Here is a 23,758-nt window from a genome sequence, read left to right as displayed (position 1 = left end):
ACTGTTCCATGTCGGGCTATTGGCCCTCCACTGCCGCGCCCAGCCCGCTCGCTTCATTTCTCAGCCGCCCTCTCAGGGGAGAGATGAGCGGCGTGCTCTGGAGAGCAGAGCTAATAATGGCAGCACGGATACAGGCAGAGCTTAGACGAGCCCCGGGGTCCTGAGCTGCAGACTGCTAAACGTTGCAGGGGTCTCAGGAGAGCCCCCCAGCAAAGATGAAATGATTAAAAAACCACCCAACCTGACTGACAAGCTGACCGGCCATCTATAACTCTTCGTGCGGTGGGTCAAACCACCAGTGCTCGCTTCAATCATAACAGCGGGTGACCTTTTTGGACATTAATTGGCTGCCTGACAATGATTCGTAGTAGAGTTTTGGTGAAAAAAAAAGAAGAAGAAAAAAAAAAAAGCAATATTGGCAAATAAGAAGAAATGTTCCAGTTAGCTAACCAGCCGGAATGTGCAACACAGACACTGACACACAACATGTTTGTAAAATTAATCAAATGGATAGAAGGGATTTGTTAGTCAAAAAAGTGATAGATAGGTAAATACTAAATGATCCTGTAAGTACTTTGCTTCACTGTCACTGTCTGTAAGATCATAATGATCTGGTCTGGCTTTTTTTTTGTTTTTGGCAGCCATCAAATGAGCTAACTCGTCTGGCATGTAAGTGTAACATGTACACTCTATCACCTAAAACATGTGAGGGATTGTCTAATGTATAAACATGCTACGAGGCCACGAGTTCACCTGATGGGAGAAGACACACCTCAAAGAACGACGGCTGACACGAGCCCCGTAGCTGTGAATTAACATACCAAACCAAATGAATGCTTCTCCCACACACCTGACTTCAGCAGCAAGCTACAAGAAAATCTCCTGTTCCTTAATTGTGTTTTTGCTTTCATAATTATTGTGAAGAAAATAAAGTGTTTAGTCATGAGTACTGATTTACATTTTCATTCAGTGTAGCTGAGCATTTAAATGTTTAGATTTTATTTTTTATAAAGTAATTGAATACAGCTTTTAGGGACTGTACAACAGATATTAGGCAGAGGAGGTTTATGTATATTTTATCTTTGCTGAAGGGATTGAGACCTGACTTTTGTGGGAGACTACCATTTTTATTGACCCGAGATTAATATTTCATTACTACTTTTCATGAACATATAATACCTCAATACTTTTATCATATTTTTAGATATTATTGCCATTTCAAGTCAACGGTCCAAATAAAATGTACTTACTTTGGATATTTAAAGAGCAAAGCATACGGCTCAACCTTCTCGTCACACCGCATACTCCTTACAGCTGTAGTGATGTTTTAACCTAAACACCAGATAAAATATTATAATCCCGCAAAAATACAACTTAATATCTCTGTCAAGATCTGGGTCATTGCGCTTACAAGACAGAGGCCGGATGATAAAGGAGGTTCATGTGCTGCACTTGTACCTTCACACCATTCATTTCCAGGTCAGGTGCACCTCTCGCAGTGCCCAGACACCTCATACATCTCTGCCGGCCAGGACCGCCTTATCTCCATACTTATCTCCCAAGTAATAATTCCCACTTAAAGCTCTAGCCTCAAGCAAATGACTGGACAGGACGGGCCCGGGTGGTACACCACTCCCACTCCTGCAGGTCTCCTACAGGCTACACACACACACACACACACACACACACACACACACACACACACACACACACACACACACACACACACACACACACACACACACACAAAATGTCTTACCACTTTGTCAAGTGCTCATAGAGCAGTCAAACTACTAAAGCCTGACTTGAACGTGGACACATAAGAAAACAAAACAAAAAAAACATATGGTCTACCTTCCCTCAGGTCTAAAAAAGGGAATTGATTCTTTAACTCGCCCCTCTGTGTAATCTTGCATGAACGTTGGGTTGGGTGATTCAGGGGGCATTCGTGAACATACCCAACTAAAACAGTCAACTCAATCAGCCATTCCCGGTCGACGAGAAGCCGACCTGAGCCGTACACAAGGCTCTTGTCTGACGCTAAAATACTTTCTTTCGTAAAACAGACCTCGGAAATTCATTGAGAATAAAAAAAAATTCAAACACTTTTTTATCCAATTAGTGAGAAAATAACAGAAGGGCAGTATAAAGTGCACAAAATACATTTGTACACTGTATATTTATGGTGTGAAATCTTAAACGCTTCCCAACCTTCCTCGCTGCTATTGTTCCTTTTACTTAACTGGCTTGTGTTTTGGAATGCAAAGCAATAAAGAACAGCCTGACAGAAACCTGCCTCTCCCTGACATGGTTTGAAGATGTCATAAAGATGTTGTATGACTAACTGGCTGTTTTGTTTATTATTCCTGTTTCGTTGCTTAATGTCCTTTCAACAGAGCTTTGATCCTGCTAACCTTATGGATCTTCACCATAAACACTTACCTTCTGCAGACATTTTTATCACCCCAAGGCTCGATGCCAGGCATCTGCGTGGAAGTTCAGCAACAGATAAAACTGGCCCGTTACTAGCAAGGGCAAAGAAGACAACAGATTCTCTGAGTGAAATGTTTTAAAACTCCTCCATCACCCTCTAGTTATGGTTTGGGGTGGTTGTGGGCTGTAGATTCGGCATGAAGAGATATCATGTATGTCTTTTATCTATTCTGCTATTGAAACGTGTGACTATCTCACCCCAGTTAATAAAATCACCACAAACCCTCATGTTTTGGACTGCAAATTACAACTCATGATGTCATGCTAGAGCACAGGAACATCACATTACTCCATTTCAAGCATGTACTGACCAAATCCAACCAGATTAATCAAAATTCATGCTATTTTTGGTAAGGTACTGATTATTTTGATCTAATGTATGGACTTATTTAAACACACCAAAGCACACACTGAAACCCTGCATGTCTAAGCATACATACAAACACACAAACCACCCGTGAACACTCAATCGTTGCCAGTGATGTTTCTTTGAGCAGGAGACCACAGGAATTGTTTATCACTGGGAATCAGAGTGACTAATCAGAAGCAGGCTGTTTCTTCTTGAACCTGTGCGAGGTTGAGATGTTTCTTCGTCCCACACTAAGAGACGTACGTGCCATGGCATGACCTACCCCTCTCCTCCTCCTGCTCCTCGTTCGACTTAGAGTACTTCGCCAACCCTGGTCCCGGCTCCACATCCAGAGAGACTACAAAGATCCATGCTGTGGGCAGCAGAACGCAGAGAACCATGCCTTACTCAAGACAAATGTTCCCTTTCGTTCTGGTTTATTTATCCCGCCCTTAATCTTAATAATTAGCAGATAATGCATATTCTTTCCACCCTTTGCTCTCAGCCATTCTTTAGTACATCAAAGGCACAAACAAATAATGATGGTAAATAGATTTTCAAAAGCAGAGACAAGACAGAGGCAATGTGATTGCTAGGCAAAGTAAGAGTTTCCATTAGCCTTTGCCAGAGTACCATTAAACGTTATGGGCACATCAAGGCCCACAGAACATGTTGGTCAGCACAGTGGGAGTATGACATCTTACACTGTGCAGGGCCTCATGCTAGACAACGCAGACAGCTTCAAAAGAACTTAACCGTCAGGGGAAACAGTCTGTAGGCCGTAACTATACGGAAAAAGCACCACGAGATAAATGTTGAACTGACTTGTAACACTTGACGTAGTATAGTTAGTTATGCAACATTTCTTCGATATAAACAACAACAAGCTGATCATAATATCCAGTCGAGGATAAATGCTGTTAACAGAGAGAAACAGGCTGACTTCTGCAGAAATAACGATGCAAAGCCAAGACACTGTGATAGAAGTGATGGACCTCTGTTGCCCATGAGGGATATTTCAAAGCCACTCGAACGCTTGTCAGTGCAGTTTATTACTTCCTTGAAATATCTGTAAAAGAGGAACCATTGAGCAAAAGAAAACTGTTTAAGAGCTGGGGGTGTAAATCTCTTTTAATGCTGCTGATCCCTGTGTTAGTGCCGCTTCCAGAAACCACTCGCTGTTTCTCCTTCCCTACGGGTCCCTCATTACGCATCATCTAGGAGAAATGGCTACCTTTTCACTTCGCCTTCTCAAATATTGCAAAGTATAAGCGGTATTCTAAGTTATAACTGCAGGGGCTATGTCTGCCAAGAGTCTGTACTTTATACTTTGCTCCCCCCCCCCCTTCTTTATTTCTGTGGCTGTTGGTTAGGAGAAGCCATGTCACAAAGCCAAAGTTGTAGTATGAACTTAATATGGATATTTGGGATACCACAAGAACATCTTACCGTGGATTCTGATGGCTACTAAATGAATAACGTTTCTAGTCAACATTGATCAAGGAATCCTCACTTTGATGACGAAACTATGTTTTTTTCCCCGTGCATTTTCCTCCAGTAAAGATATATTTTGACAAGAGTCCTGAAGCCGTCCATTTCTCCCCCAGGTTTGGTTAGTTCCTGGTGGGATGTTTTTGGCTGAGAGGCCACTTCTCTTTCTTATCTTCCTGTCATCTCTGTGGGACGGCAGGGCACGACTCCTTCTCTGGCTCCAGAACCACAGGCTTCCCCTGGACACCAAACCGCCGCTCCACACTAGATGTACTCTTTGAGAGGGTGGTTGTTTAGGGCGTGTCAGATCTTATTAGAGCCAGAATGTGTGAAAAAAACAGAGCTGAGCAAAAGACTATTTGCAAAATATGTTTTTATGGCTTTGTTTCGCTGGTCTTAAGTGCCAGCAGCGCCGGGTTTACCACATGAGCCAGAGCAGGCGGACAGAACATTTGGACAATCGCAAGGAAGTAGCCAGAGAAGGTCTTTTTGTGATGGACAGCTTAACACTATCTGCATTTTCTTATTTGTTAAACCACATCCCACTGCTATTTGGAGATGGATCAAATTAAATGACAGTAAACTAAATTCCTACAGCTATTATTCTTGGGAGGAAGTTGACGCTTGTGTATATATATCATATTTCTACCCTCGAAATCAGTGGATCCCAAACTAACACAGCCCTGTCAGATGAACTCAAGTACCCTTTCAATGACATTGATTGTAAAAGTGATATTATTCAACTTTTAATGATGAGCAGTGGTTGCTACAATATTTGGCTGGACATTTCTGCCATTTATTCACTACTTTAAGATATTGCAGCCATTTATTCCTGTTTATCCAATACTTTGAGGCAACTTATTTAACTGTTTATTATTTAAGGTTACAGCAAACCGTATAAACTGTTTATTACTTTTAGCTTACTATTTTAACTGTTTACCTTTTAAGGATGCACCCATCCAACAAATTGTGTCCCAATACTAATACCTGGGTTCAGGGTATTGTCGGATACCGAGCACAGATCCGATACCAGTGTTTAATTAATAAGATATATGTCTCATTGTGTGGCAGTGACTGGGATCATTCTTTTATGTGTAAGGCAACAGCTGGCGAGACTTAAACGTTAGCTTTCACAACTTTTTGAAACAAAATGTAGTAAGTTGACACAAATATACATTTGCTGTATTGTTATTTATTATTTAAATAGTACATTGCATACTAGCAACTTCTAAAATGAACAATAATTAAATCATACATTGTTTTAATGCAGCAACAAAGTGGTCAAAATGTATCTGGGATTACAATACCATCATATAATCTATATAGTACGTATATAAAAGAACTGACTTGAATAAATTGTCCCCAATGTCACCAATACCTGATCCATCATTTTGAGTCAGTATTGGCCCGATAACCGATCTCAGTGCATCCCTGTTAGATTTTGATATTTCAACTGTTTTGTCTATCACTTTCAGCTAACACATTTAACAATACTGTATTACTTTTTGCTTACAATTTGACCTACTCTGTTACTAGTTTTCACATAGAGTGGTGTTACTCTTAAAGTGGTGTTTGCGAGTTTTAGTATGACAACTCCTGAAGTACCCCCTGGGGACAAGTAATCCTGGTTGTGAATCACCGACCATTAACGCAGTTTCTGACAGTAATGAAGACTCTTTAATTGCCCTTAACACACAAATATTTACTAAAATACAAACAATCATAAGTATATGTAGATAACATGAGATTACACAATTTGAAATAGAGACATAAAGCATTAGTCTTTCCTATGTATGAGTTGTGGTGAGGCTAAAACCTATAATAAAATCATGAATGGCAGCATGTGTGTAGATAGTCCCTAACATAGACATACTTGCGGGCAATAAGAAAAACATACACTGCATACTGAGGCGCTCAACCTGCAGCCAGCTTGGAGAATGTTAATAAGGATTATGGTTAATGTACTTATAATATTCATCGCAAAGGCCAAGCGGGTCTTGCCACTGTCTTTGAAGACGCTGAGGCTTCTGCCAAGCAACACCAGCTTTCATGTTTATGTTGTGGGAAAAAAACATTCTTTGTGTCAAATTTAGCTAAAAGAAAGTTCAGCTTAAATAAGCCGGAACCCTCAAGAGGAACAGATATAAATTCCTTCTCTGCCAGACAGAACGAGGCTGTAAGTGCTGTAATAATTTTTCGAACATATAAGCCATAAAGAGATGCTGATGCCAGAGAGCGTGCTGCGACCCTGCCGACCTTGCGCCTGCTGCCGGGCCTCTGGTTAGTGTAAGCAGCATCCAGCTGAAAGCTACCAGAGGCCGTTATGTGTATGTGTGATGTTCCAAGGAGAGATGGACCAATTAATCTGATTATAGTCGCAAATCCTCCGACATGTGTAGGCCTGTCTGCAACCATGTGCAGTACAGATGTATGTCCATGAGTGTGTAAGCATGTATATATGTGTGTAGAACATAATGTGATCCGTACACAGAGTAAAGGCAAGGCTCCATGTATATGCACAAAATCTGAATCTTGGCAGAAAATATATTACCCACAAGGTTTATAAAATATCTTGAGTAACAATTTTTAAACATTCATCAATCGGATAAATGGGAATTGGTCTTTCCAGTAAAAGAGTGGTTGCCAGGTAGCTGTAACTGTATGCAAACACACACATGGGTGAGTGGTCCTTCCACGGAAGTCAGACAGCGACTGTTAAAAGTACCTGAAATGAAATACTGGGTGAAATAGTAAACCATATGTCAAAGCTTTCGCGGTCTGTTTAAAAACACAACACCCGAGCACTTAAGGGTTTTGAACAGCCACTTTTCATTGGCATGGTTATGAATATACCTATTCTGAGGGAGATCCTTTCATTTTCAAGCCAGAGATCTGAGTCAGTCACAGCTCGGCGTATGTTTGTGCCACTGACTGCAGCCTGCGCTGAGGGGCGGGAGGAAGCGGGACGAGGAGCTGACAGACAGGGCCTGATACTGCACTTCCACCACAGGCCAATCCCCAGCTAACCCCTGTGCTGACAGCCAGGATGTAGCACTCATCCACAGGCCACAGCCCAGGCTCTGGGGCCCAGGGAAAGGAGAGCACGGAGAGCAGGGAGAAGGCCGGTCTGCTGATGATAGAAAGGAGGAGGGGGGGGGGGGGGGGGGGGGGGGTTGGCTGGTGGTTTGGGTGGCACGCACCGCTTTCTGCCTCCAGAGCAGCACGACCAAGAGGAGAATCCACAGACTGTGTCGCCTGCCAACAGCATGTCCAATGATTGGCCGAGTGACAGACCCGCTACACACACACAAGAGGGCACGCTACACACATGTGGCTGCACACATGCAAGCACGTTCACACAGGAATGCAAAAAATCACGATTGAATGCAAAGCGGACTGGAACCTATAGGAGACCATATGATAAACATGCTGTACTGAGAAACTGCAAAAACACAGACTTGAAGACATATTCACACCACAGACACTCAAAAGTGGCATTTTTCCGAAAACCAGATTGTATGGTTACTTTACAGATTAAAGTGAGACCATCCAACATAGACATAACAGATGACATTGCATTTCACTGACAGAGTGCTATTGCTGACAGTACAAGTCATGTGAAACATTCATCTTGAAAATTGCATCGGCAGAACTAACAGTTTGCGGAGCTTAACCTCCCATTCTACAGATGTAATTGATTGATATTTGTTGCTAGACAGAGTCTTAGAAGAACCAAAGACTTTGGGTCAATAAATAATGTAGTCCTAGTCGGTGTTGTGCAAAAGCACAGTGGAGTGATGAAGTTTGAGAGGCCACTGGTGACCCCGGCTGCACGCTGCGAGAGGGCTCCGTTCAGAGCCAGAGCTGTCTCTCCAGCTGGGATCACAACACAACGTTGGAGCTCTGGTTTCAGAGCACAACTCCGGCCTGGGGCTGGCGCTCCCCTGTGAGGCTGGGCCTGCAGGGCCAACGTTAAGGCAGACAGACACCCTAGGGGTCAGTCAACCCACCCACTCTCAGGAGGAGGCAGCGACAAGCATAGAGGCCAAAGACTGATTGGAGCTGCCTCAGTCCGAAGCTTTGCTTTTTTTAAACTGCTGAGTCTACTATAGCTATCTCTGTTGAATGGGGTTTCCAGTGAACCGGCCCCAGAGGCAGATTCTGTGCATAAATAATGTGCTATGAGGCCGTGAAGTTGAATCAAACAATACTATCGGCTAGAGGAGAACATTTAGATGAATGGAGCTAACAACTCAGCCTTCAAATGCAGCAACACATTTTTCTTATCAAGGCAACCGAGTAGAAATTTCCATCTTGAGAGCACTACGGGATCACATATGCACAAAAAACATTTTGAAAAATCTTTATGTTTTATCCCCATATTCATCCCTTTCATAGACACCAGATCATTTCGCACCTTTCATGATTCATGGAATTTTCAGAGAAGAGCTTTCTGGGAAACATTAATATCCAACCGGCAGAGGAAAGGTAAAGGGAGAAGAGAAGGGATCGGGGGTGCAGCAGGGGGGTGAGGTACAGACGATCAGTATCAGGGCATGGTACCTGATGATAACATGCCTCTTTTATTGCAACTTCTTCCAACCCTCTTGTGCACAGTCCCCTTGACTGTTAGTCACCATTTTATGCAGAACATGGCGTCTGTGTTACAGCTGTCCTTGGGGACACTAGTGGTGGGTGTCTGGAGTCCAAGATGGACAGTCATCTTCTCTGCGCACACACTTCCCTGTCATCACGGCTGCACTGCAGAGACTCCACATCTGCCTTGCCTTACAGCGCTTAGCCCTGCTCTCACCAAGCCCCCATCATCTCTGCCTCCCTCCCACGTCTCCACTCCCCCATCAGGATCATCCAAATATTTCCCCTCGCTGCTTTTTGAAGCTTCCATGGGTCAAGCGACCTCATGCACAAATCACGCTGCTTTGCCGTGGGGTGGGAGGGGGGGCGAGGAGAGCGAGTCAGATGCATAGAAACCCAATCTGCACTGTTTTCATACGGGGTTATTTTTCTTGCCAAGACAGCCATCACCAATCAGCGGTTGGTTCTAAACAGCGAGTTTAGGGAGCTCTCACTGTAGATGCCGGTCCTGGCAGCTGATTTCAACCATATTCCCCAGCCACGCCAGGGGGAAGAAGCGGAGAGTAAATTCAGAAAGCCTGACAGCCTGCAATGGTTTAACACGGGGGTTAGTCCCAAATACATAGCTCTGGATTTATGTTGATGGATGGATAACCAAATCCATCTCATTGTTTGAAATAAAACATAGATGTTAGTTTTTACACTGTGACACCACACTTGCTATGGTGCTGAATTATGATATGCTGCAAAAGAGACAAATTTCAGTCCGCCACCAGTTTTGGAGCTTACATTTTTTCAGATGCAAGGGAGAAAAATAATAAACTCAAATACACAAGGATAATAAAGGACTCAAGTCAGCTCTACAGTGTGTAGGCACAGGAGGTTCAATAACTAATGCAGAATGTTCATAAGCCCTCGAACCAGGCTGGTAAACAGGACAGACAGAGCGGGATGAGCCGGTGTGGACCTTCCCTCCCACCTGCAGGGCACAGGCTCAGGGTGAGAGGAGATGCTGGGCAGGAATCTGCAAGTGCTGGTTAAAGTAATCACATTGGTTTCACTGCATCTGATCTGCAGTCTAACAGACTTCCAAACAGTTGAATGAGTAAATAAAGTGCCCCAGGGGACTCCCGCTGGAGATGGATTACCACAAGAGTGCACACACAAAAGGAGCTGAAGCCCCACAACCCGATGTGAGCCGCAGACAAAAGCCTAGCGTTGGACCTCGACCAGGGAACCGGCAAACTTTATTAATCTCATCCTAGACCAAACCTCCTGCTATTGCAATCCATGCACTCACAGACAGTCACATGCTCTGCCGTGAGCAGGCACAGACTCACAAAATGACTGTGCATGTGTGTGTTGCATCTGTGATTGGATGCATAAGTGGGTGAACATATGTGTTTGTACACAAGACGGTGCATTGATGATTGTGTGCATTTGCTTGAGCACACATGTCGACATACTGTAGATGCACAAATGTGTGCCTGTGTGCGCATGAGTGTGTATGCGTCCGCTCGAGTGCATGGACCACATAGGATGAGTCTCATGCTCACTTGGCTGTGGAGGCCGGGTCTGAAGGGCCGTGGCATTCGGCAGCCCCATCCCACCCCGGTCCCATTCTTCCCTATTTCTGGGTCTGACACAAATAAAAGGATTAGGAGCCCCCGTTTCCGTCAGACCCTCCATTCAAGACAAAGCTCCGACCAGCTTAGTGTCACACTTAATGATAAAAGTGCAAATCTCTGTCAGTCACTTTGGGAAGGAATACCGGTATTTGGGGGCTAATCTCATTTGATGAAGATTAAAAGAGGTAGAAAAAAAGACAAGGAAATGTATCTGTAAAAACACTATAGTGCGGAAATTTAGACATTACATGTAGCAACTAAGATGAGGTGCTGAACTCCATCTTTAAAATACAGACAGTAAATGTGAGGCAGAGGAGAGAGCTTAGATTAGAGACAAAGAAAGAAAGGAGCAGAGAGAGGAAGCAAGTGTGCACACACACACACACACACACACACACTCAGAGACACACACACATACACACACACGCGCCCACACCCTCAAAAACCTGGGGTGTATGTAGACAAACACACTGCTCTGCCCATTCCCATGTAGAGCTAGAATGTGTGACGTGAGTGTGAGAGTGAGCCTTGGGCACACAACAGTCTGAATGCAGCACTTGCCACTATGATGCCAGTCCTCTCTAGTGTATCTGTGAAAAGCCTACGTGTTGGAAAACATTCCAGAGTGGGATCACATATACATAGTTGAGGCCAGCAGCGATACTGCGAGCCAGCAGCAGAGGCCATGTCTCGATTTCTCATGCACGTTCGACCAGGCTGCCTGGAAGAAACGTGTGGGCTATTTCCTAACTATAGCAGAACGAGACAAACAGATCTGAAATGTCATTAAAAATACAAGAAATGAGCGGAAATAATTTTGCAAATGTTACACTTTCACACACACACACCGTAAATTATATTTGAAATGAATGATTTCAGCGCCAGTCAGTAAATAAATGCTCATTCTTCTGATTTAAACATGTAATCTGGCAAATTGAAATTGAAAACATTTGCTGAGTGTGTGTATTTCTCTGCTGGCTACTTTAAGAAAGCTATTACAGTATTTCACAGATTTAAGCCAAAATCTAATTTGTAAATTGCATTTAATGGTTTGTGGTTGCTTTCCTTTTTGTTATGAAGAGTTGTCATGCTGTGAAAATAAACCTGAAGGCCCGTGGACTTGGAGCCAGTAATGAAAATCACTGCATTGCCGAGCCGAGGGCTTTCTCTCCACCGTCACTGATTAGCATTCCCGATTGACTGACATGTCCCACTGGCTGCCTAACAGCCGGCTTTAGGAGATGAGGTTAAATTGTGGCTACCAACAAATTGCATGCTTGAGTTCCTCTGCACCCCTCTGCTATCATCCAGTGTAATGTGAGCACACCAGGCAGATCCCTCTGCAGATCCTTCTCCTCCCCTACACTACAACTCCCCCACACAAAGCCACAGAGACCTCTTTCCACATCCCTCGCCACCAGTCTGGCCTCTAAAGTGGTGATGGGCATTACCGTGGCTGAGCCTCTGTGGCTTCCCAGAGCATCCTGCAAAGTGCTTTGTGTTCCAGCTGCTGCTACATACACAGTCATACACACTAGTGTACTTATAGCTCCCCAACACACACACACATGCTCATACTGCTCCCACTCATTTCTACTCAAACACAGAAATGCCTTTATAATATAAACCTTCATGAAATCATCTGATTTCATAACATAATACTTGTACTTGAGATTTACTGACAGCCTCACAAAAAACACCAAGTGAATATAAACAAAAGGTTATTGAAGCTTTAATGTATGTAACTGGTGTAAAATGTATAACAGCATTATCCATATATACAAGTGTTCATGTAAAGCGATACATTTAAATCAAATATTTATCACCAAAGAGCTATTTGTGGGAACCGGAAAGGATCAAAAACAGAGAATTAGAGTTGTAGCTTGTGATGCAAATAAATACTCCAACAGGTCCTTTAATGGGTCTGAATATGTTGCGGAGGGGGGACAGTTAGCAAACCATGAGATGACAGATGATGCATCCTAGTATGCTGCTGGGACAGGCCGAGCCATGTTGACATAAAACCCAATACTTCCTTACAGAGGAACGGGGCCAGCATCAGCTAGCTCCTCGCCCAGTCCTAAAAACCCAGCAAGCTGAAGCAATATTATCTGGCTTAGTGTTTCTAACATTAGATTTGTCTCTCTGTAGAGGTCCTTCTTTTATTTACCCAAGAGCAGTGGCTAAAGACACATTTTTATTCTTTTTAGGGAGAATAAAAAAACTACAAGAATGTATAGCTGAAAGTTAGAATGTTTTGCACAAAGAAACATTCACCCACAGATCAGAGCTGCTTCTGAAATACTGTAGAAGAACTGAGGACAGTCTTTAATTAACTGCAAAACTACCCAGCTGGGTTGACAACACAAAGTACATCCTAGTTTATTTTTTTATTTTTTTGTGGTGTGCGTAAGAGCGTTCGCAAAGTGCCAGGCCACGCGGGAGTGCCCTAGAGTGAGTAAAACACACACTCGGTGAGCTAACACAGAAACCCGGCCGTCAGCATCTATCCGGCACACACTGCTGCAGAGTCCCAAGCACAGCTAATTAAAAAACAACAATTTCACAGGAGGGCACTCCAAACATTTCTAAAAAGCACCTCTCAGCACACCGGGGGATCGTCCAGCATACATGGGAAGTGAGACAGGTTTGGGGAGCTCTGCTTTTATGGCTTCACCACCGCTGTGTTTTTCTACTACTCATACTACCGTGACCTGAATTTAATTCTGCTTACAGCACGTGAATTTGAAAATTTTGAAAAATCGGCAAGCTGATGTATCTAAAATAACATTTTGCAAGAAAGCTAAAGTTTTTTATGGAGCAAAGAAGAAGAAAATAAAAGATCCACGGTGAAATGCTAAGTTTAAGCATCAGCAGGACCCAAAAGTAGACAGCATGGTGTAAAATACAGTTTAGCTAATGCTATGTTTTGTAGATGGAGCCCATGGCCGTTTCTAACAAGGCAGTCCATTACAGGGGTGTTGTCCAACACTTTGGTCAAGGGATAGGCCTTATTACATGGCTCCTTTCAAAGCATCTGCCTGGTTAAAGGAAAGGTCTCCCTGGGGAAAAGATCTCCCTGTTCCTAATGATGTATAATTGACCTCCAAACACCAGGGCACAACAAACTCTCTCGGGGTGGTGTAATTCCACTCTACCTTTTACATACCGCCCGTCTCGTTCAAGCTTGTTCCTCCTCTGCGGCTATGGCTCCCGTCCAACTGACAGCGCTCCCTATTTTCTCTCAGTTCTATCAAACTTCTTATAAAATATTCTTGCAAAAGGCAGCGCTATATTGCTGTATTTCCCCTCCTCTGAAATATATTGAATTCTATTTTGCCCTCTGGAAAATATCCCTGACAATCTGTACATGTGAGATTGTTTTGGACCCTGAATCTTAAAGCCAAAAATATTCCTTATTCACAAATTATGGATCAAGACAGGGACGATAAATACAGGGCAGCTGCTTGGCATAAAAAGAGGCCAATATAATCCAATCTTGTTATTATATAATTGCACTATATGGAGTAAGATGTGTTGAACTGTGTTGGTGGGAGTTTTAATAACACAGTACACAATTGTTTTCCCCCGTCTGCACTTAAACCTGTTCCAAAGGTGCGAAAAAAGACTGCTTGCCAATTCCTTGATTTATTATAGCTAGTGAGAGCTGATTACGGGGCATGAATCAGTTGCTATAGGAATGTAATTAGGCATGAAGACCTCTGTAAGGAAAGGAGCTCTCTACCAAGCCCAAAGCAGTTTGTGGGCTGACAAATGCATCTTAAATGGGTGTCATAAAAGTCAAAAAGGTGCCAATTACATCTTTAAGTATCCCATCAATGCAAATAGAATAAACAAAAAAGGGATACTTGTGTCTATGTGATGAGGGACCCTCCAGCCAGCATTTAACCTGGGAGGGGTGCAAATTCAATATTCAAAAAAAAAAAATAAGTGGGGGAAGGAGGGTGAAGAATTAAAAGATGTGATGAATAACAGTGTGTGAGAGCAGGACGTTGCCCAGCAGGTTGCTGTGTTTGGCTGGCTGAGCGGACTTGCCACACAAGCTCACAGCATTCAGAGTGCAGCAGAGGAAAGGGGGAAATGGTCAGCTGTACACTAAGTGTGGTGCTTCAAAGGCCCACCACAAACTAAATGCCAGGAAAGAGTATTATTTGGAAGCAAAAGAGATCTGTCTCTGTGTTTATGTCTGTCTTCTTCTCTTTACACACACCAAACAAAACACAAAGTGGAGAGCGCCGCATAACAGGCATGAGAAAGAGATCCTTCTCCCTGCCGGACAGTCTCAGCTTGCAGCCACCTCTGAGCCGTGACGCCGGGGCTCTGGTATCCCATAGTTACTGCTATGAATTTTCCATTGTTATGAGGCGACTACACTGCTGTCACAAAGCTGGATGAATGGCACGCACGGCAATAGATGTAACTCTTTGTTGCTTGCAAGGTTTCTAGCAGAGAGCCATAATGTCCCGGTAATCGAAGTAGAATTGTTAAAAAGGCCGGACACAAAAAGCTGAAAATGTAGTGACAGGCATGAAAAGCGCTCATGCGATGAGAAACACAGGGCACCCCGGGGTCCTCACAGGCCAACCAGCCACCCTCAGCATTGTTGTTACTTCTGTTACTTAGCCTCAATATTTGTGTCACTATATCTGCCATTGCTGCTGACTATATGTGATCAGTTTTTAATCAAATTTACAAATTTATCCTACTCCATGGCTAATGACTGCCATGCTACTTCCTGTAAAAGGCCCAATATAAAATGTAAAAATGTATTGTAATCAAAAAGGGGGGATTCCTAAATAATTTAAATGTATGATTATTGGAATTATTATTTTAGTGGCTGTAACATCTATAATTATGTTTTCTAGGTATTGTGTTGCTGTGAATTAGACAGAATACATTATCAAATTAACAAAATGGATTTAATCATTATTCTGCTGTTTTCATCAAACTCCGGGATTTAAACCCCAAAAGAGTTCGATTTCCTTCTTTTTTTCAAACGGTGAAACTTGCAATTTAACACTAAATTATTAATGGGTTTTAAAATGGTGTGCGTGTGTTTGTGTATACTTGAGTCACACGTGCGCAAATTCTGAAACTTCTAATTATGTACTTACTACTTACGGAATCGACATCACGACATTTAGCGTGCAGGTACGTGAAAAGCGCAGGTTGTGTTTTATTAAACCGTTAAATATGTCCCATGTCTCATTTACCGCATGCAAAAACACGACCTATCTAATACACACTAAATGGCCAGAAATAAAATTAAAATATCATACAATTAAATTAAAAACACGATTGATTCGTAACGTTAAAAAAATATTTTTTTAAATGTGAAAATATTATATTTAAGGCAAATCGAGGTATCACAAAAGGGGAATTTGGACCGATCGGAAAATAACTCTGAAGTGCTTGGTGGACTCGACGCGACAGAAATGATGTCTTAAATTATTTTTGAAAGAATCTGAAGCGACTGATGTGGATGTGGAAATGCCAGATGATGCAACCATGAAATACCTGAGTGAATAAAACCCGACACTGACTGCTCGCCTGCACATTCTCGGGCCTGTGTTGGACCACATCTTTTTGTTAGAAACGCGCTCGTTCCGCTGACACAAATGTGGAAATGACAAAGCCAACAAGAATATGAAAAATAATATAGCACCGATAATGCCGAGCGTCCGCCAGCCAGTGTGAGCACTCTGCTGCAGACGTTTCCATATCTCACTCATTATTCAAAAATATTTAGGCGAGGTAAAAAAAAAAGAAGCTCAGATTTAAATCCACTTGTTCTTGTTGTTTAGTATAATGCGGCCGCAAAGCAAGTCTTCTTAACTCCGGCAGAGCAAGCCATGACAACAGTTGAATACATATTCACGTTGACGGATATATGTCTTAAATCTTTTCGAATTAAAATAAAACCTCGCACTGTGACTGACACACGAGGCCTCCTTGGCCAACCGAAGCCTCCACGGTGCCCTTTATTTCTCATCCTCTTCTTTTTTAAACCGCTGAAGCAATGCGAAGAAGAAAGGCAGAGAAAGGGAGAGCAGAGCTTTTTCTCAGAGAAGTGTGCTTACTGTTGGTAGTCGTGTTTGCAGTAAAGTTTCCTTTCTCTGAAGTAGCAGCTGGTGGTGAGGGGCTGTTGACACACGGTGCATTGCAAACACTCCTCGTGCCACGAGGAGTCGTTGACTCTCATCAAGAAGCGGTCGGAGATGGGACGCTGGCATCCTTCACACATGGATGGATGCTGACAGTCGCTCCCTGGAAGAAGAAAAACAGACAGAGGAGTCGGGGCCGTGAGAAACGAGAGAAGGCCTGAGTCAAGAGCTGCAACTCTAAAGCGGTGCGGACGAAAGCAATCAATTAACGTGTACGTTTTGAATCAAATAAATAAAAACAAGCATGTTCAAAAAGGATGCAATTGTATATTTGTTCCTCCAATAAGACCTGCAGATTACATCACTCTCACAGTCTAAACAGGACCGAGTCGCACGTGATTGGTTTCCTTCACAAATACATGCAAATATAACTACATTTTTTCATTATTATGTGTATTTTTTGTTCTTATCCTTTTTTTTTTTTTTAATACATATGAACTTGTGATGATCGTAAGCGAAACATCAGTGGGCATGCATAGCAGGCTACTGGCATCCAGACTCGGTCACCAGCGGTGTGTTTGACCCGCGCATAGGTTGCGGATGTTCGTGGAAGAGAAGAGGAAGGACTCACCGAGCATGACTCCCAGCGTGGCTTGTCCCGATCGCAGGGGATGGTCTTCAATTTTAATGCCGTCCAGCATGATGCACGTCTCGGACTGTAGTCCCACGGAGAGGCGCTCCAGCGACACCAGACCTGTTGCAATATCCATAAGAAGAACACGGTGGGACTTGACAAGAGAGTCCCGGGCGCACGGAGCCGTCTGGAGGCAGCGCGAGGACGAGGAGGCGGAAACCTGTTGGAGCCGCTCGAGTTCCGCTTGACGCACAGTCTGCAGCTCGGAGGAGGACAAGTCAAAAAGAATGAGCTGAGGTGAAATGCAACCCCCCCCAAAAAAAGAAGCTCGACTCTGATGCTCGCAATAGTTAAAAAAAGAGGAAAGTGTGCACCGGCTACACGTTTTCCCGATATGCAAGGAGACGCGCGCGCAGAGAGACAGAAAGGACACAATAAACGTGGAGAAAGTCTCTCAACAGTCACCTGTTATGATCAGAGGACTGAGGAAGCTTTATCTTCTCGTCCTCGAGCCGACGGGAGAAAGCTGGGGATTTTCTTCACGGAATAACACTTTTGTTAAAGGTTGAAAAGAGGAAGCAACACAACTTGACAACAAATCCAAAAATAGGAGGGTGTATGTATGTAGATGTCCCGGCAGTAACTCTTTGGAAGTAGCAGAGACGGTTGGTTGGTTGTGCCCCTCTCGCTGCAAAAGTCTGAGATCGAGATTGAAGCGAGTGGATCCTCCCACTCCTGCATGCATGGCTACACTTTTTTCATGCTCCATTCACTGCCATTGGGATGCTATTGGAGAAGAAGAGTACAGTGCGCTGCACACAGTCCAATAACAACACACACATGGAAGAGGAACAGAGGAAACTGGCATTTTACAGAGGCCTGCTTTACACGGAAGCAACAATGCCATGTCATAATTACAACAACAATAATAATAACCCATAACCATAAGTATATAAGACTACTATTACTACTACTACTACTACTACTACTACTACTACTACTACTGCTACTACTACTACTACTACTACTACTAATAATAATAATAATAATAATAATAGCATATAATACTATTAATCATTAAGTGTATTATGTCACGGTGTTACTGAGAAAAACGCATTATGTAATGTGATGCTATCATTTAGCAAACACAAAACAAACAAAAATATTGAAGTGAGAGAATAAACATTTTTATATTCCTCATGAATTGATATATTTATATTTTCGTCAGTAGGTGAAACATACAGATCAGCATCACATGCCTTCCTTGCTCCTTTGTTTATTGTTTCAGTTGAAGCTGCTGTCCCCTTTCAGCTGATGCACCTGGCGATCAGGGGTGATAACAGCGGCGTGTCCAGCACCAGCAGCCATGCTATCCATCATGGGGCAGGGAGAAGCACCACTATTATCATTATTATTATTATCATACATTATTACTCATATTAATGATAATAATAACCTGCGTTATTATTATTGTCAATTATAATAATAATAATAATAATAATAATACGGGTCTGTCCTGTATTTATTTTACAGGAACACAGCAGCTATAATTATATCTTATGGGAATGAGCCCTCCTGTCAAACCCAATCAGAATTCTTGAAAATCCCAAAACAACTACATGAGCGTTATTTTAAAAATGATATGTAATTATTATTATTATTGAGAGATCAGTACACACATATTTGAGGGGTTATCAAGACGTTTGCAACGGTGCTGGAGGATGTTGCATTGAGGCCTGTCTGAAATTACAGGGCTGCTAAAGGGATTGCGCGCTGCTCGTCATGTCACGCTGCATGAGAGGCTCATTGTTATCACGCTCTTTAAATAAGATATAGCCGCAGACACCGGCACTGAGGACCGGACACATGATGGGACACACGTCCTAGGACACGTATTGTTGAGCAGTGGTTGCTCTATGAGCAGATAAACTCATGCAAGCTTTTATTTTCATCTTAATAAAAAGGATAACGACCTGCTGCTGAATTATACACAATGAAGACATTAGGAGAGCATGACAGACACTACGGCAACGGTGGTAACACTATTTATTATAATACATTGAGATAATCTTAAGAAAAGAAATATGTCATGTATTTCCAATTGGATTAATGAAAAGCATAAAGGAAGGACACACGTCCACATGTGTCTGCGTAAAGGCCTCGCGGATGTTTCTGGTGTCCTTTGTGGAGCATCAAGGCGCTGACCTGTAGCCCAGTTTGGAGACAGAGAGCAGCCTGTTGGCGAGGCCCTCTGCCGGTCACTGAGCGAACAAGAAGAGTCAGAGGAGCCAGACACAGAAAATACATCAGTGTTTTCACCTATTGTCACCGGTTTGTTTTTTTATTCTAACACAGACATATTTAAAGCTCAAATAAATATGACATAAATACGGATTCTATATTTTTCATTCAAAGAACACGTGTACACGTATTGTGTTAAAATCAGAATCAGTCCGTACCTGCCAGTCATGAAGTCATCCATCCCTGTCTGGCTTAGCTGTTTGTGTTTTCTTCTGTTTGCAACACTTCTATCAGCATGGGGTCAATTACCTCCGCGGCACTATATTGTATTATCGTAGCAATAAGAAGCATTACGAGCTGAGCGCTATACAATATAATCAATACATTTAAAAAAAAAAAAAAACATATATAGGCTAGTATATCTCGTGTCCCGTCCTCCTCTCCCTCCCCCGGCGTCCCTTCAGCAGTTAGCCTATCGGCCAGGTCACTTGTGTGCATGAGGACATCAAACATTCATTCAATAAATCAATCCGCCAACTTTTAGCCGGCGGTGTTTTAATGAGCCTCATGACCAGCCCTCCCTCGCCTGCCGCTATAAGGCAGGAAGAAAAGAAGAAAAAACGTTGCAGCAGGTGTGCAGTACAGAAAGCAATGGCCTCTTTAAGTTAAGCAATTTACTTTAAAGTAACCAGAACTGTTGCATCCATCGGAAAGGTAAGAGACCATTATAATGCGCCATTATAGGAGCGCGCATTACTGCAGGCTGCTGTGATTTCGATTAGTTTTCACGGTGAGTGTAATGACTCTGAATATGAAAAGAAATTAGCTTTGAATGCAGAAGAAGAGCAAATTATTTCTGGAAAAAGCGACAAATATGATATCGTACTTAAATGGTTGTGCGAGAGCAAAGTTAAAAACGAAGAGTTTTACCTGCAAAATTCTAGGATTCCTTACGCAAGAGACAGAAAGTTTGGGTAAAAGTGCGCTCAAAAAAACCTAAACAATCAGTGTTACGCCTGTTTAAAATAATGTGTCTTTATAAATGAATGTATAGGCCTGTTCTGAAAATATAAAGAATTACCAGAATGATACAAAACTGACACTTAATACATTAAACACAGCAAATTATTTCATTACTTTGTTACATCTTAATCTAATCCAAACAAACGCATCAATCAAATCTAAATATATGTATAAACATATCCACCATTGTCTACTTTAATTACATTAACATCACGCTGTTTATACGCCACGCAGGATCCATTCATTTTCCAAGCCAGAGAATAACTCACACATCTCACACAGTCCGGCCTCCAGCCGGCCGCAGGCTATGCAACGCATTGAATATTCCTCAACGTCAAGCTAAAATATGAATATGAGGACTGTAATAAAAGCCATTTATGCCATTATGTTTTTTTGTTGCTTCAACTGAAATGAGAGCAGATCAATTATGCCCAAAACGACTCGTAAAGATAAGCATTTAAAAAATAAAATACCTGAGTGGAAATATGAAGAACAGTTGAAATCCTCAAAGGAGAAACTCAGCAAACCAAAGACCTAATGGCTCCCTAAATTGCATGGCTAGAAGACTTTGATAGTTAACTCACTTTGATCTTTTAATGAGTGTTTCTAAGCTCTCCATGATGCTTGTTGGGTTTTTGTTAAGCTCGAATGAAAGAAAAAAAGTAAAACCGGCTTCTTTATAATTTGCACTTGAGCATCTTAAACGCGGCAGCAGCGCTCCTCGCGCTCAATACGGTTCAGGAATCGGGGGAAATGTTGTGTCATTCTTCGTTTAGCCCGCATATCAGGACGTTTGAGTGAAATCATTATGGGCTGTGGAGGCTTTCCACGGCAGAGCGCGTCGCGTCCCGGAGCCGCTGGCGGTCGTGGATCAGCAGTAGCGCTCACTGGAGGTTTGCAAAGATTCAACTGTTATTTCATCAGTTTCTTTTTTTCTTGCTAAATTTTAGGGGTTTCCGCATTTTTTTTTGTTCGTGGCCTTCCTGCTTTAAAATGTGAATGTTGTTCCACAGTGATTTCACACAGGAGGCAAACAGGCGGCGGCGCACTGCTGAAATAACAAATAGGGGATGAGATGCGGGGCCCTCGGGCCTCAGGGCCCCTGAATACTAAAGTAGCATGAAACAAATGCCATGGATTTTTAATTCAAATCACAAATGGAGTCCATCTGATTTTTGGAGATGCTTCTATCGGCATTATTTATTCATTTAAGTTTTCTTAAATTCACATATGCACACAAGAGAACCAGTGGAGCTTTTTCTCTCTCCATCATATCCCCCTTTTCCCCACTCAGACACATATTTCTGCCTGAACCACATGGCAAAAAAAAAAAAGATACTGCAGGATAATCTCAACTCCCCCAGGGTTTTGCCAAAGTATAATACAGCACTGTCAACCCATGGCTAGATTTGTTTATGTTATGATTTATTGGATTCAGTTTTTTTTTCTTTTTCTCCACTGACAAATGTATTGAGTTCTTGACAGATGGCCTGACAGAGCCCTGTGTGACACAAGCTGACCTACAAGTTTGAAATGTGAGACTGAAAACTGTTTACCTGCATGTGTGCGCACGGAGCAAAACTGAGCTGTACTTTAATTAACATAAGATCTAATAATATCGCACACAATATAGAGCATAAAAACAAATGCTTATACCTGCAATGCAAATGATTTGATCACTATGCAAGTTTTATAAAAATAACACCAAAAAATAAATATATACTGTATATATTGGTAATCATTCAAATCATTATGTTGTAATGTTTTAAGTAAACAATCTTGATGTAATTGAATTATGAGTCCATATGAACCATTAAATACAGGGAAATACCTCAATAATATCCAAGTATTAAATGTTAATATTACTGTTTGAAGTCCATACTCTGTGTTAAATCTATTTACATATATTTCAGAGTAATGTTTTGGGCATTCAAAAAATCCCTCCAAGGGATTTTGCACTTTTATAACAATAAAAAAGACAATAGAATAATACGCATAACCATTTAATTCAAATCTAGAGAAAAGACAACTGGCTGCAAGGCATTTTTGTTCAATGTATTTACATGTCTTGCCATTTTGGTAAAAACCACTATACTACAAATCATCATTCTGAGCTACAGACCAGACTGTGGTGTCACCTGATGACAGTGATCCAGGATGCAGTCAGATTTATGCATCTGGTCCCCTGACTCAGCCTAAACACATATTACTTCTCAGTTGTATGTGATATTACCAGAAGCACCCTAAACCTGCTATCTGAATTACAATATCGCCCCCTGCTGGACACAGCCAGGCAGTACAACATACCCTACCTAAACTTATATTATAGCTTAAAAATAACACAGCTGAAGAAATACTTATATGAAATAATGTGAAAGGGGTAGAGAATGAAGCACTACATTATGTAAATAAAATAATTAAACAAAATTAACATTACTCTATTATTTTATTATTTCAAGTCACATACAATGGCATGCTATTATTGTTTGTACACAATACTGGAATTGTATTTACTTTACTTAAGTAAAGTAAAAGTAAAACCTTATTCTAAAAAATGCTTTTAGAGCATATATGTTTTCATAGATTAATTCCCCCATTTATTTCCTCTGTAAAGCTTTTTGAAAAGAATAATAGAAACACCATGAAACACCATGTCTGGTATAAGTCATACACAATTGTTTCACGATTTTTTTTTAAATCTGTTAATTAATCTTTAATCATATGCAAATATCTTTATTTTCAAACCCATCAATTGTAATTTTCTGAATCTAAAATGCAAAAACATAATACTTTACCCCCAATATTGTATATATATATTACTTTGACATGTTTTCAATGTATGTTCTCATCATAGTATGTGTCAGTTAAATTGTTCTCTTCTTTGTACTGTTTATGTGATTAGTGTTGTCTACCATCCTCACCTGTATTATTCGTGATGAGTTAGTTGCACTGAACCTTTTGTTCACGGAGAAAACATTACAAACATAGCATGACATATATGTATATATATATATATATATATATATATATATATATATATATATATATATATATATATATATATATATATATATATTATCTCTAAGTTTGTAGACGAAAACATGGTTTTAATCACATTCAGAATAATTTTACAGCAATAACTTACAATGACTTCTCTCTGTTGGTTCAGTGCATCTTT

General features: G+C 41.7%; 1 protein-coding gene across 1 annotated transcript in view; it reads right to left on the bottom strand.

Annotated features, from left to right (window-relative positions):
- Positions 1-17,473, bottom strand: part of lmx1bb (LIM homeobox transcription factor 1, beta b) — a 43,371-nt gene extending 25,898 nt beyond the window's left edge. Inside the window, exons 1-2 of the mRNA XM_079222048.1 lie at positions 17,314-17,473; positions 16,659-16,845 (exon numbers count right to left, since the gene is read on the bottom strand). Of these exons, the coding sequence (XP_079078174.1) occupies positions 16,659-16,845; positions 17,314-17,452 (326 nt within the window). The 5' untranslated portion in view covers positions 17,453-17,473. The remainder of the gene's footprint in view (positions 1-16,658; positions 16,846-17,313) is intronic.
- Between the last annotated feature and the right edge of the window lie 6,285 nt (positions 17,474-23,758).

This window comes from Taurulus bubalis (genome assembly GCF_910589615.1).
Source record: "Taurulus bubalis genome assembly, chromosome: 8".
NCBI classification, from domain to species: Eukaryota; Metazoa; Chordata; class Actinopteri; order Perciformes; family Cottidae; genus Taurulus; species Taurulus bubalis.
The sequence above is the reverse complement of the archived record's forward strand: the minus strand, read 5'-3'. Positions and strand labels throughout refer to the sequence as shown.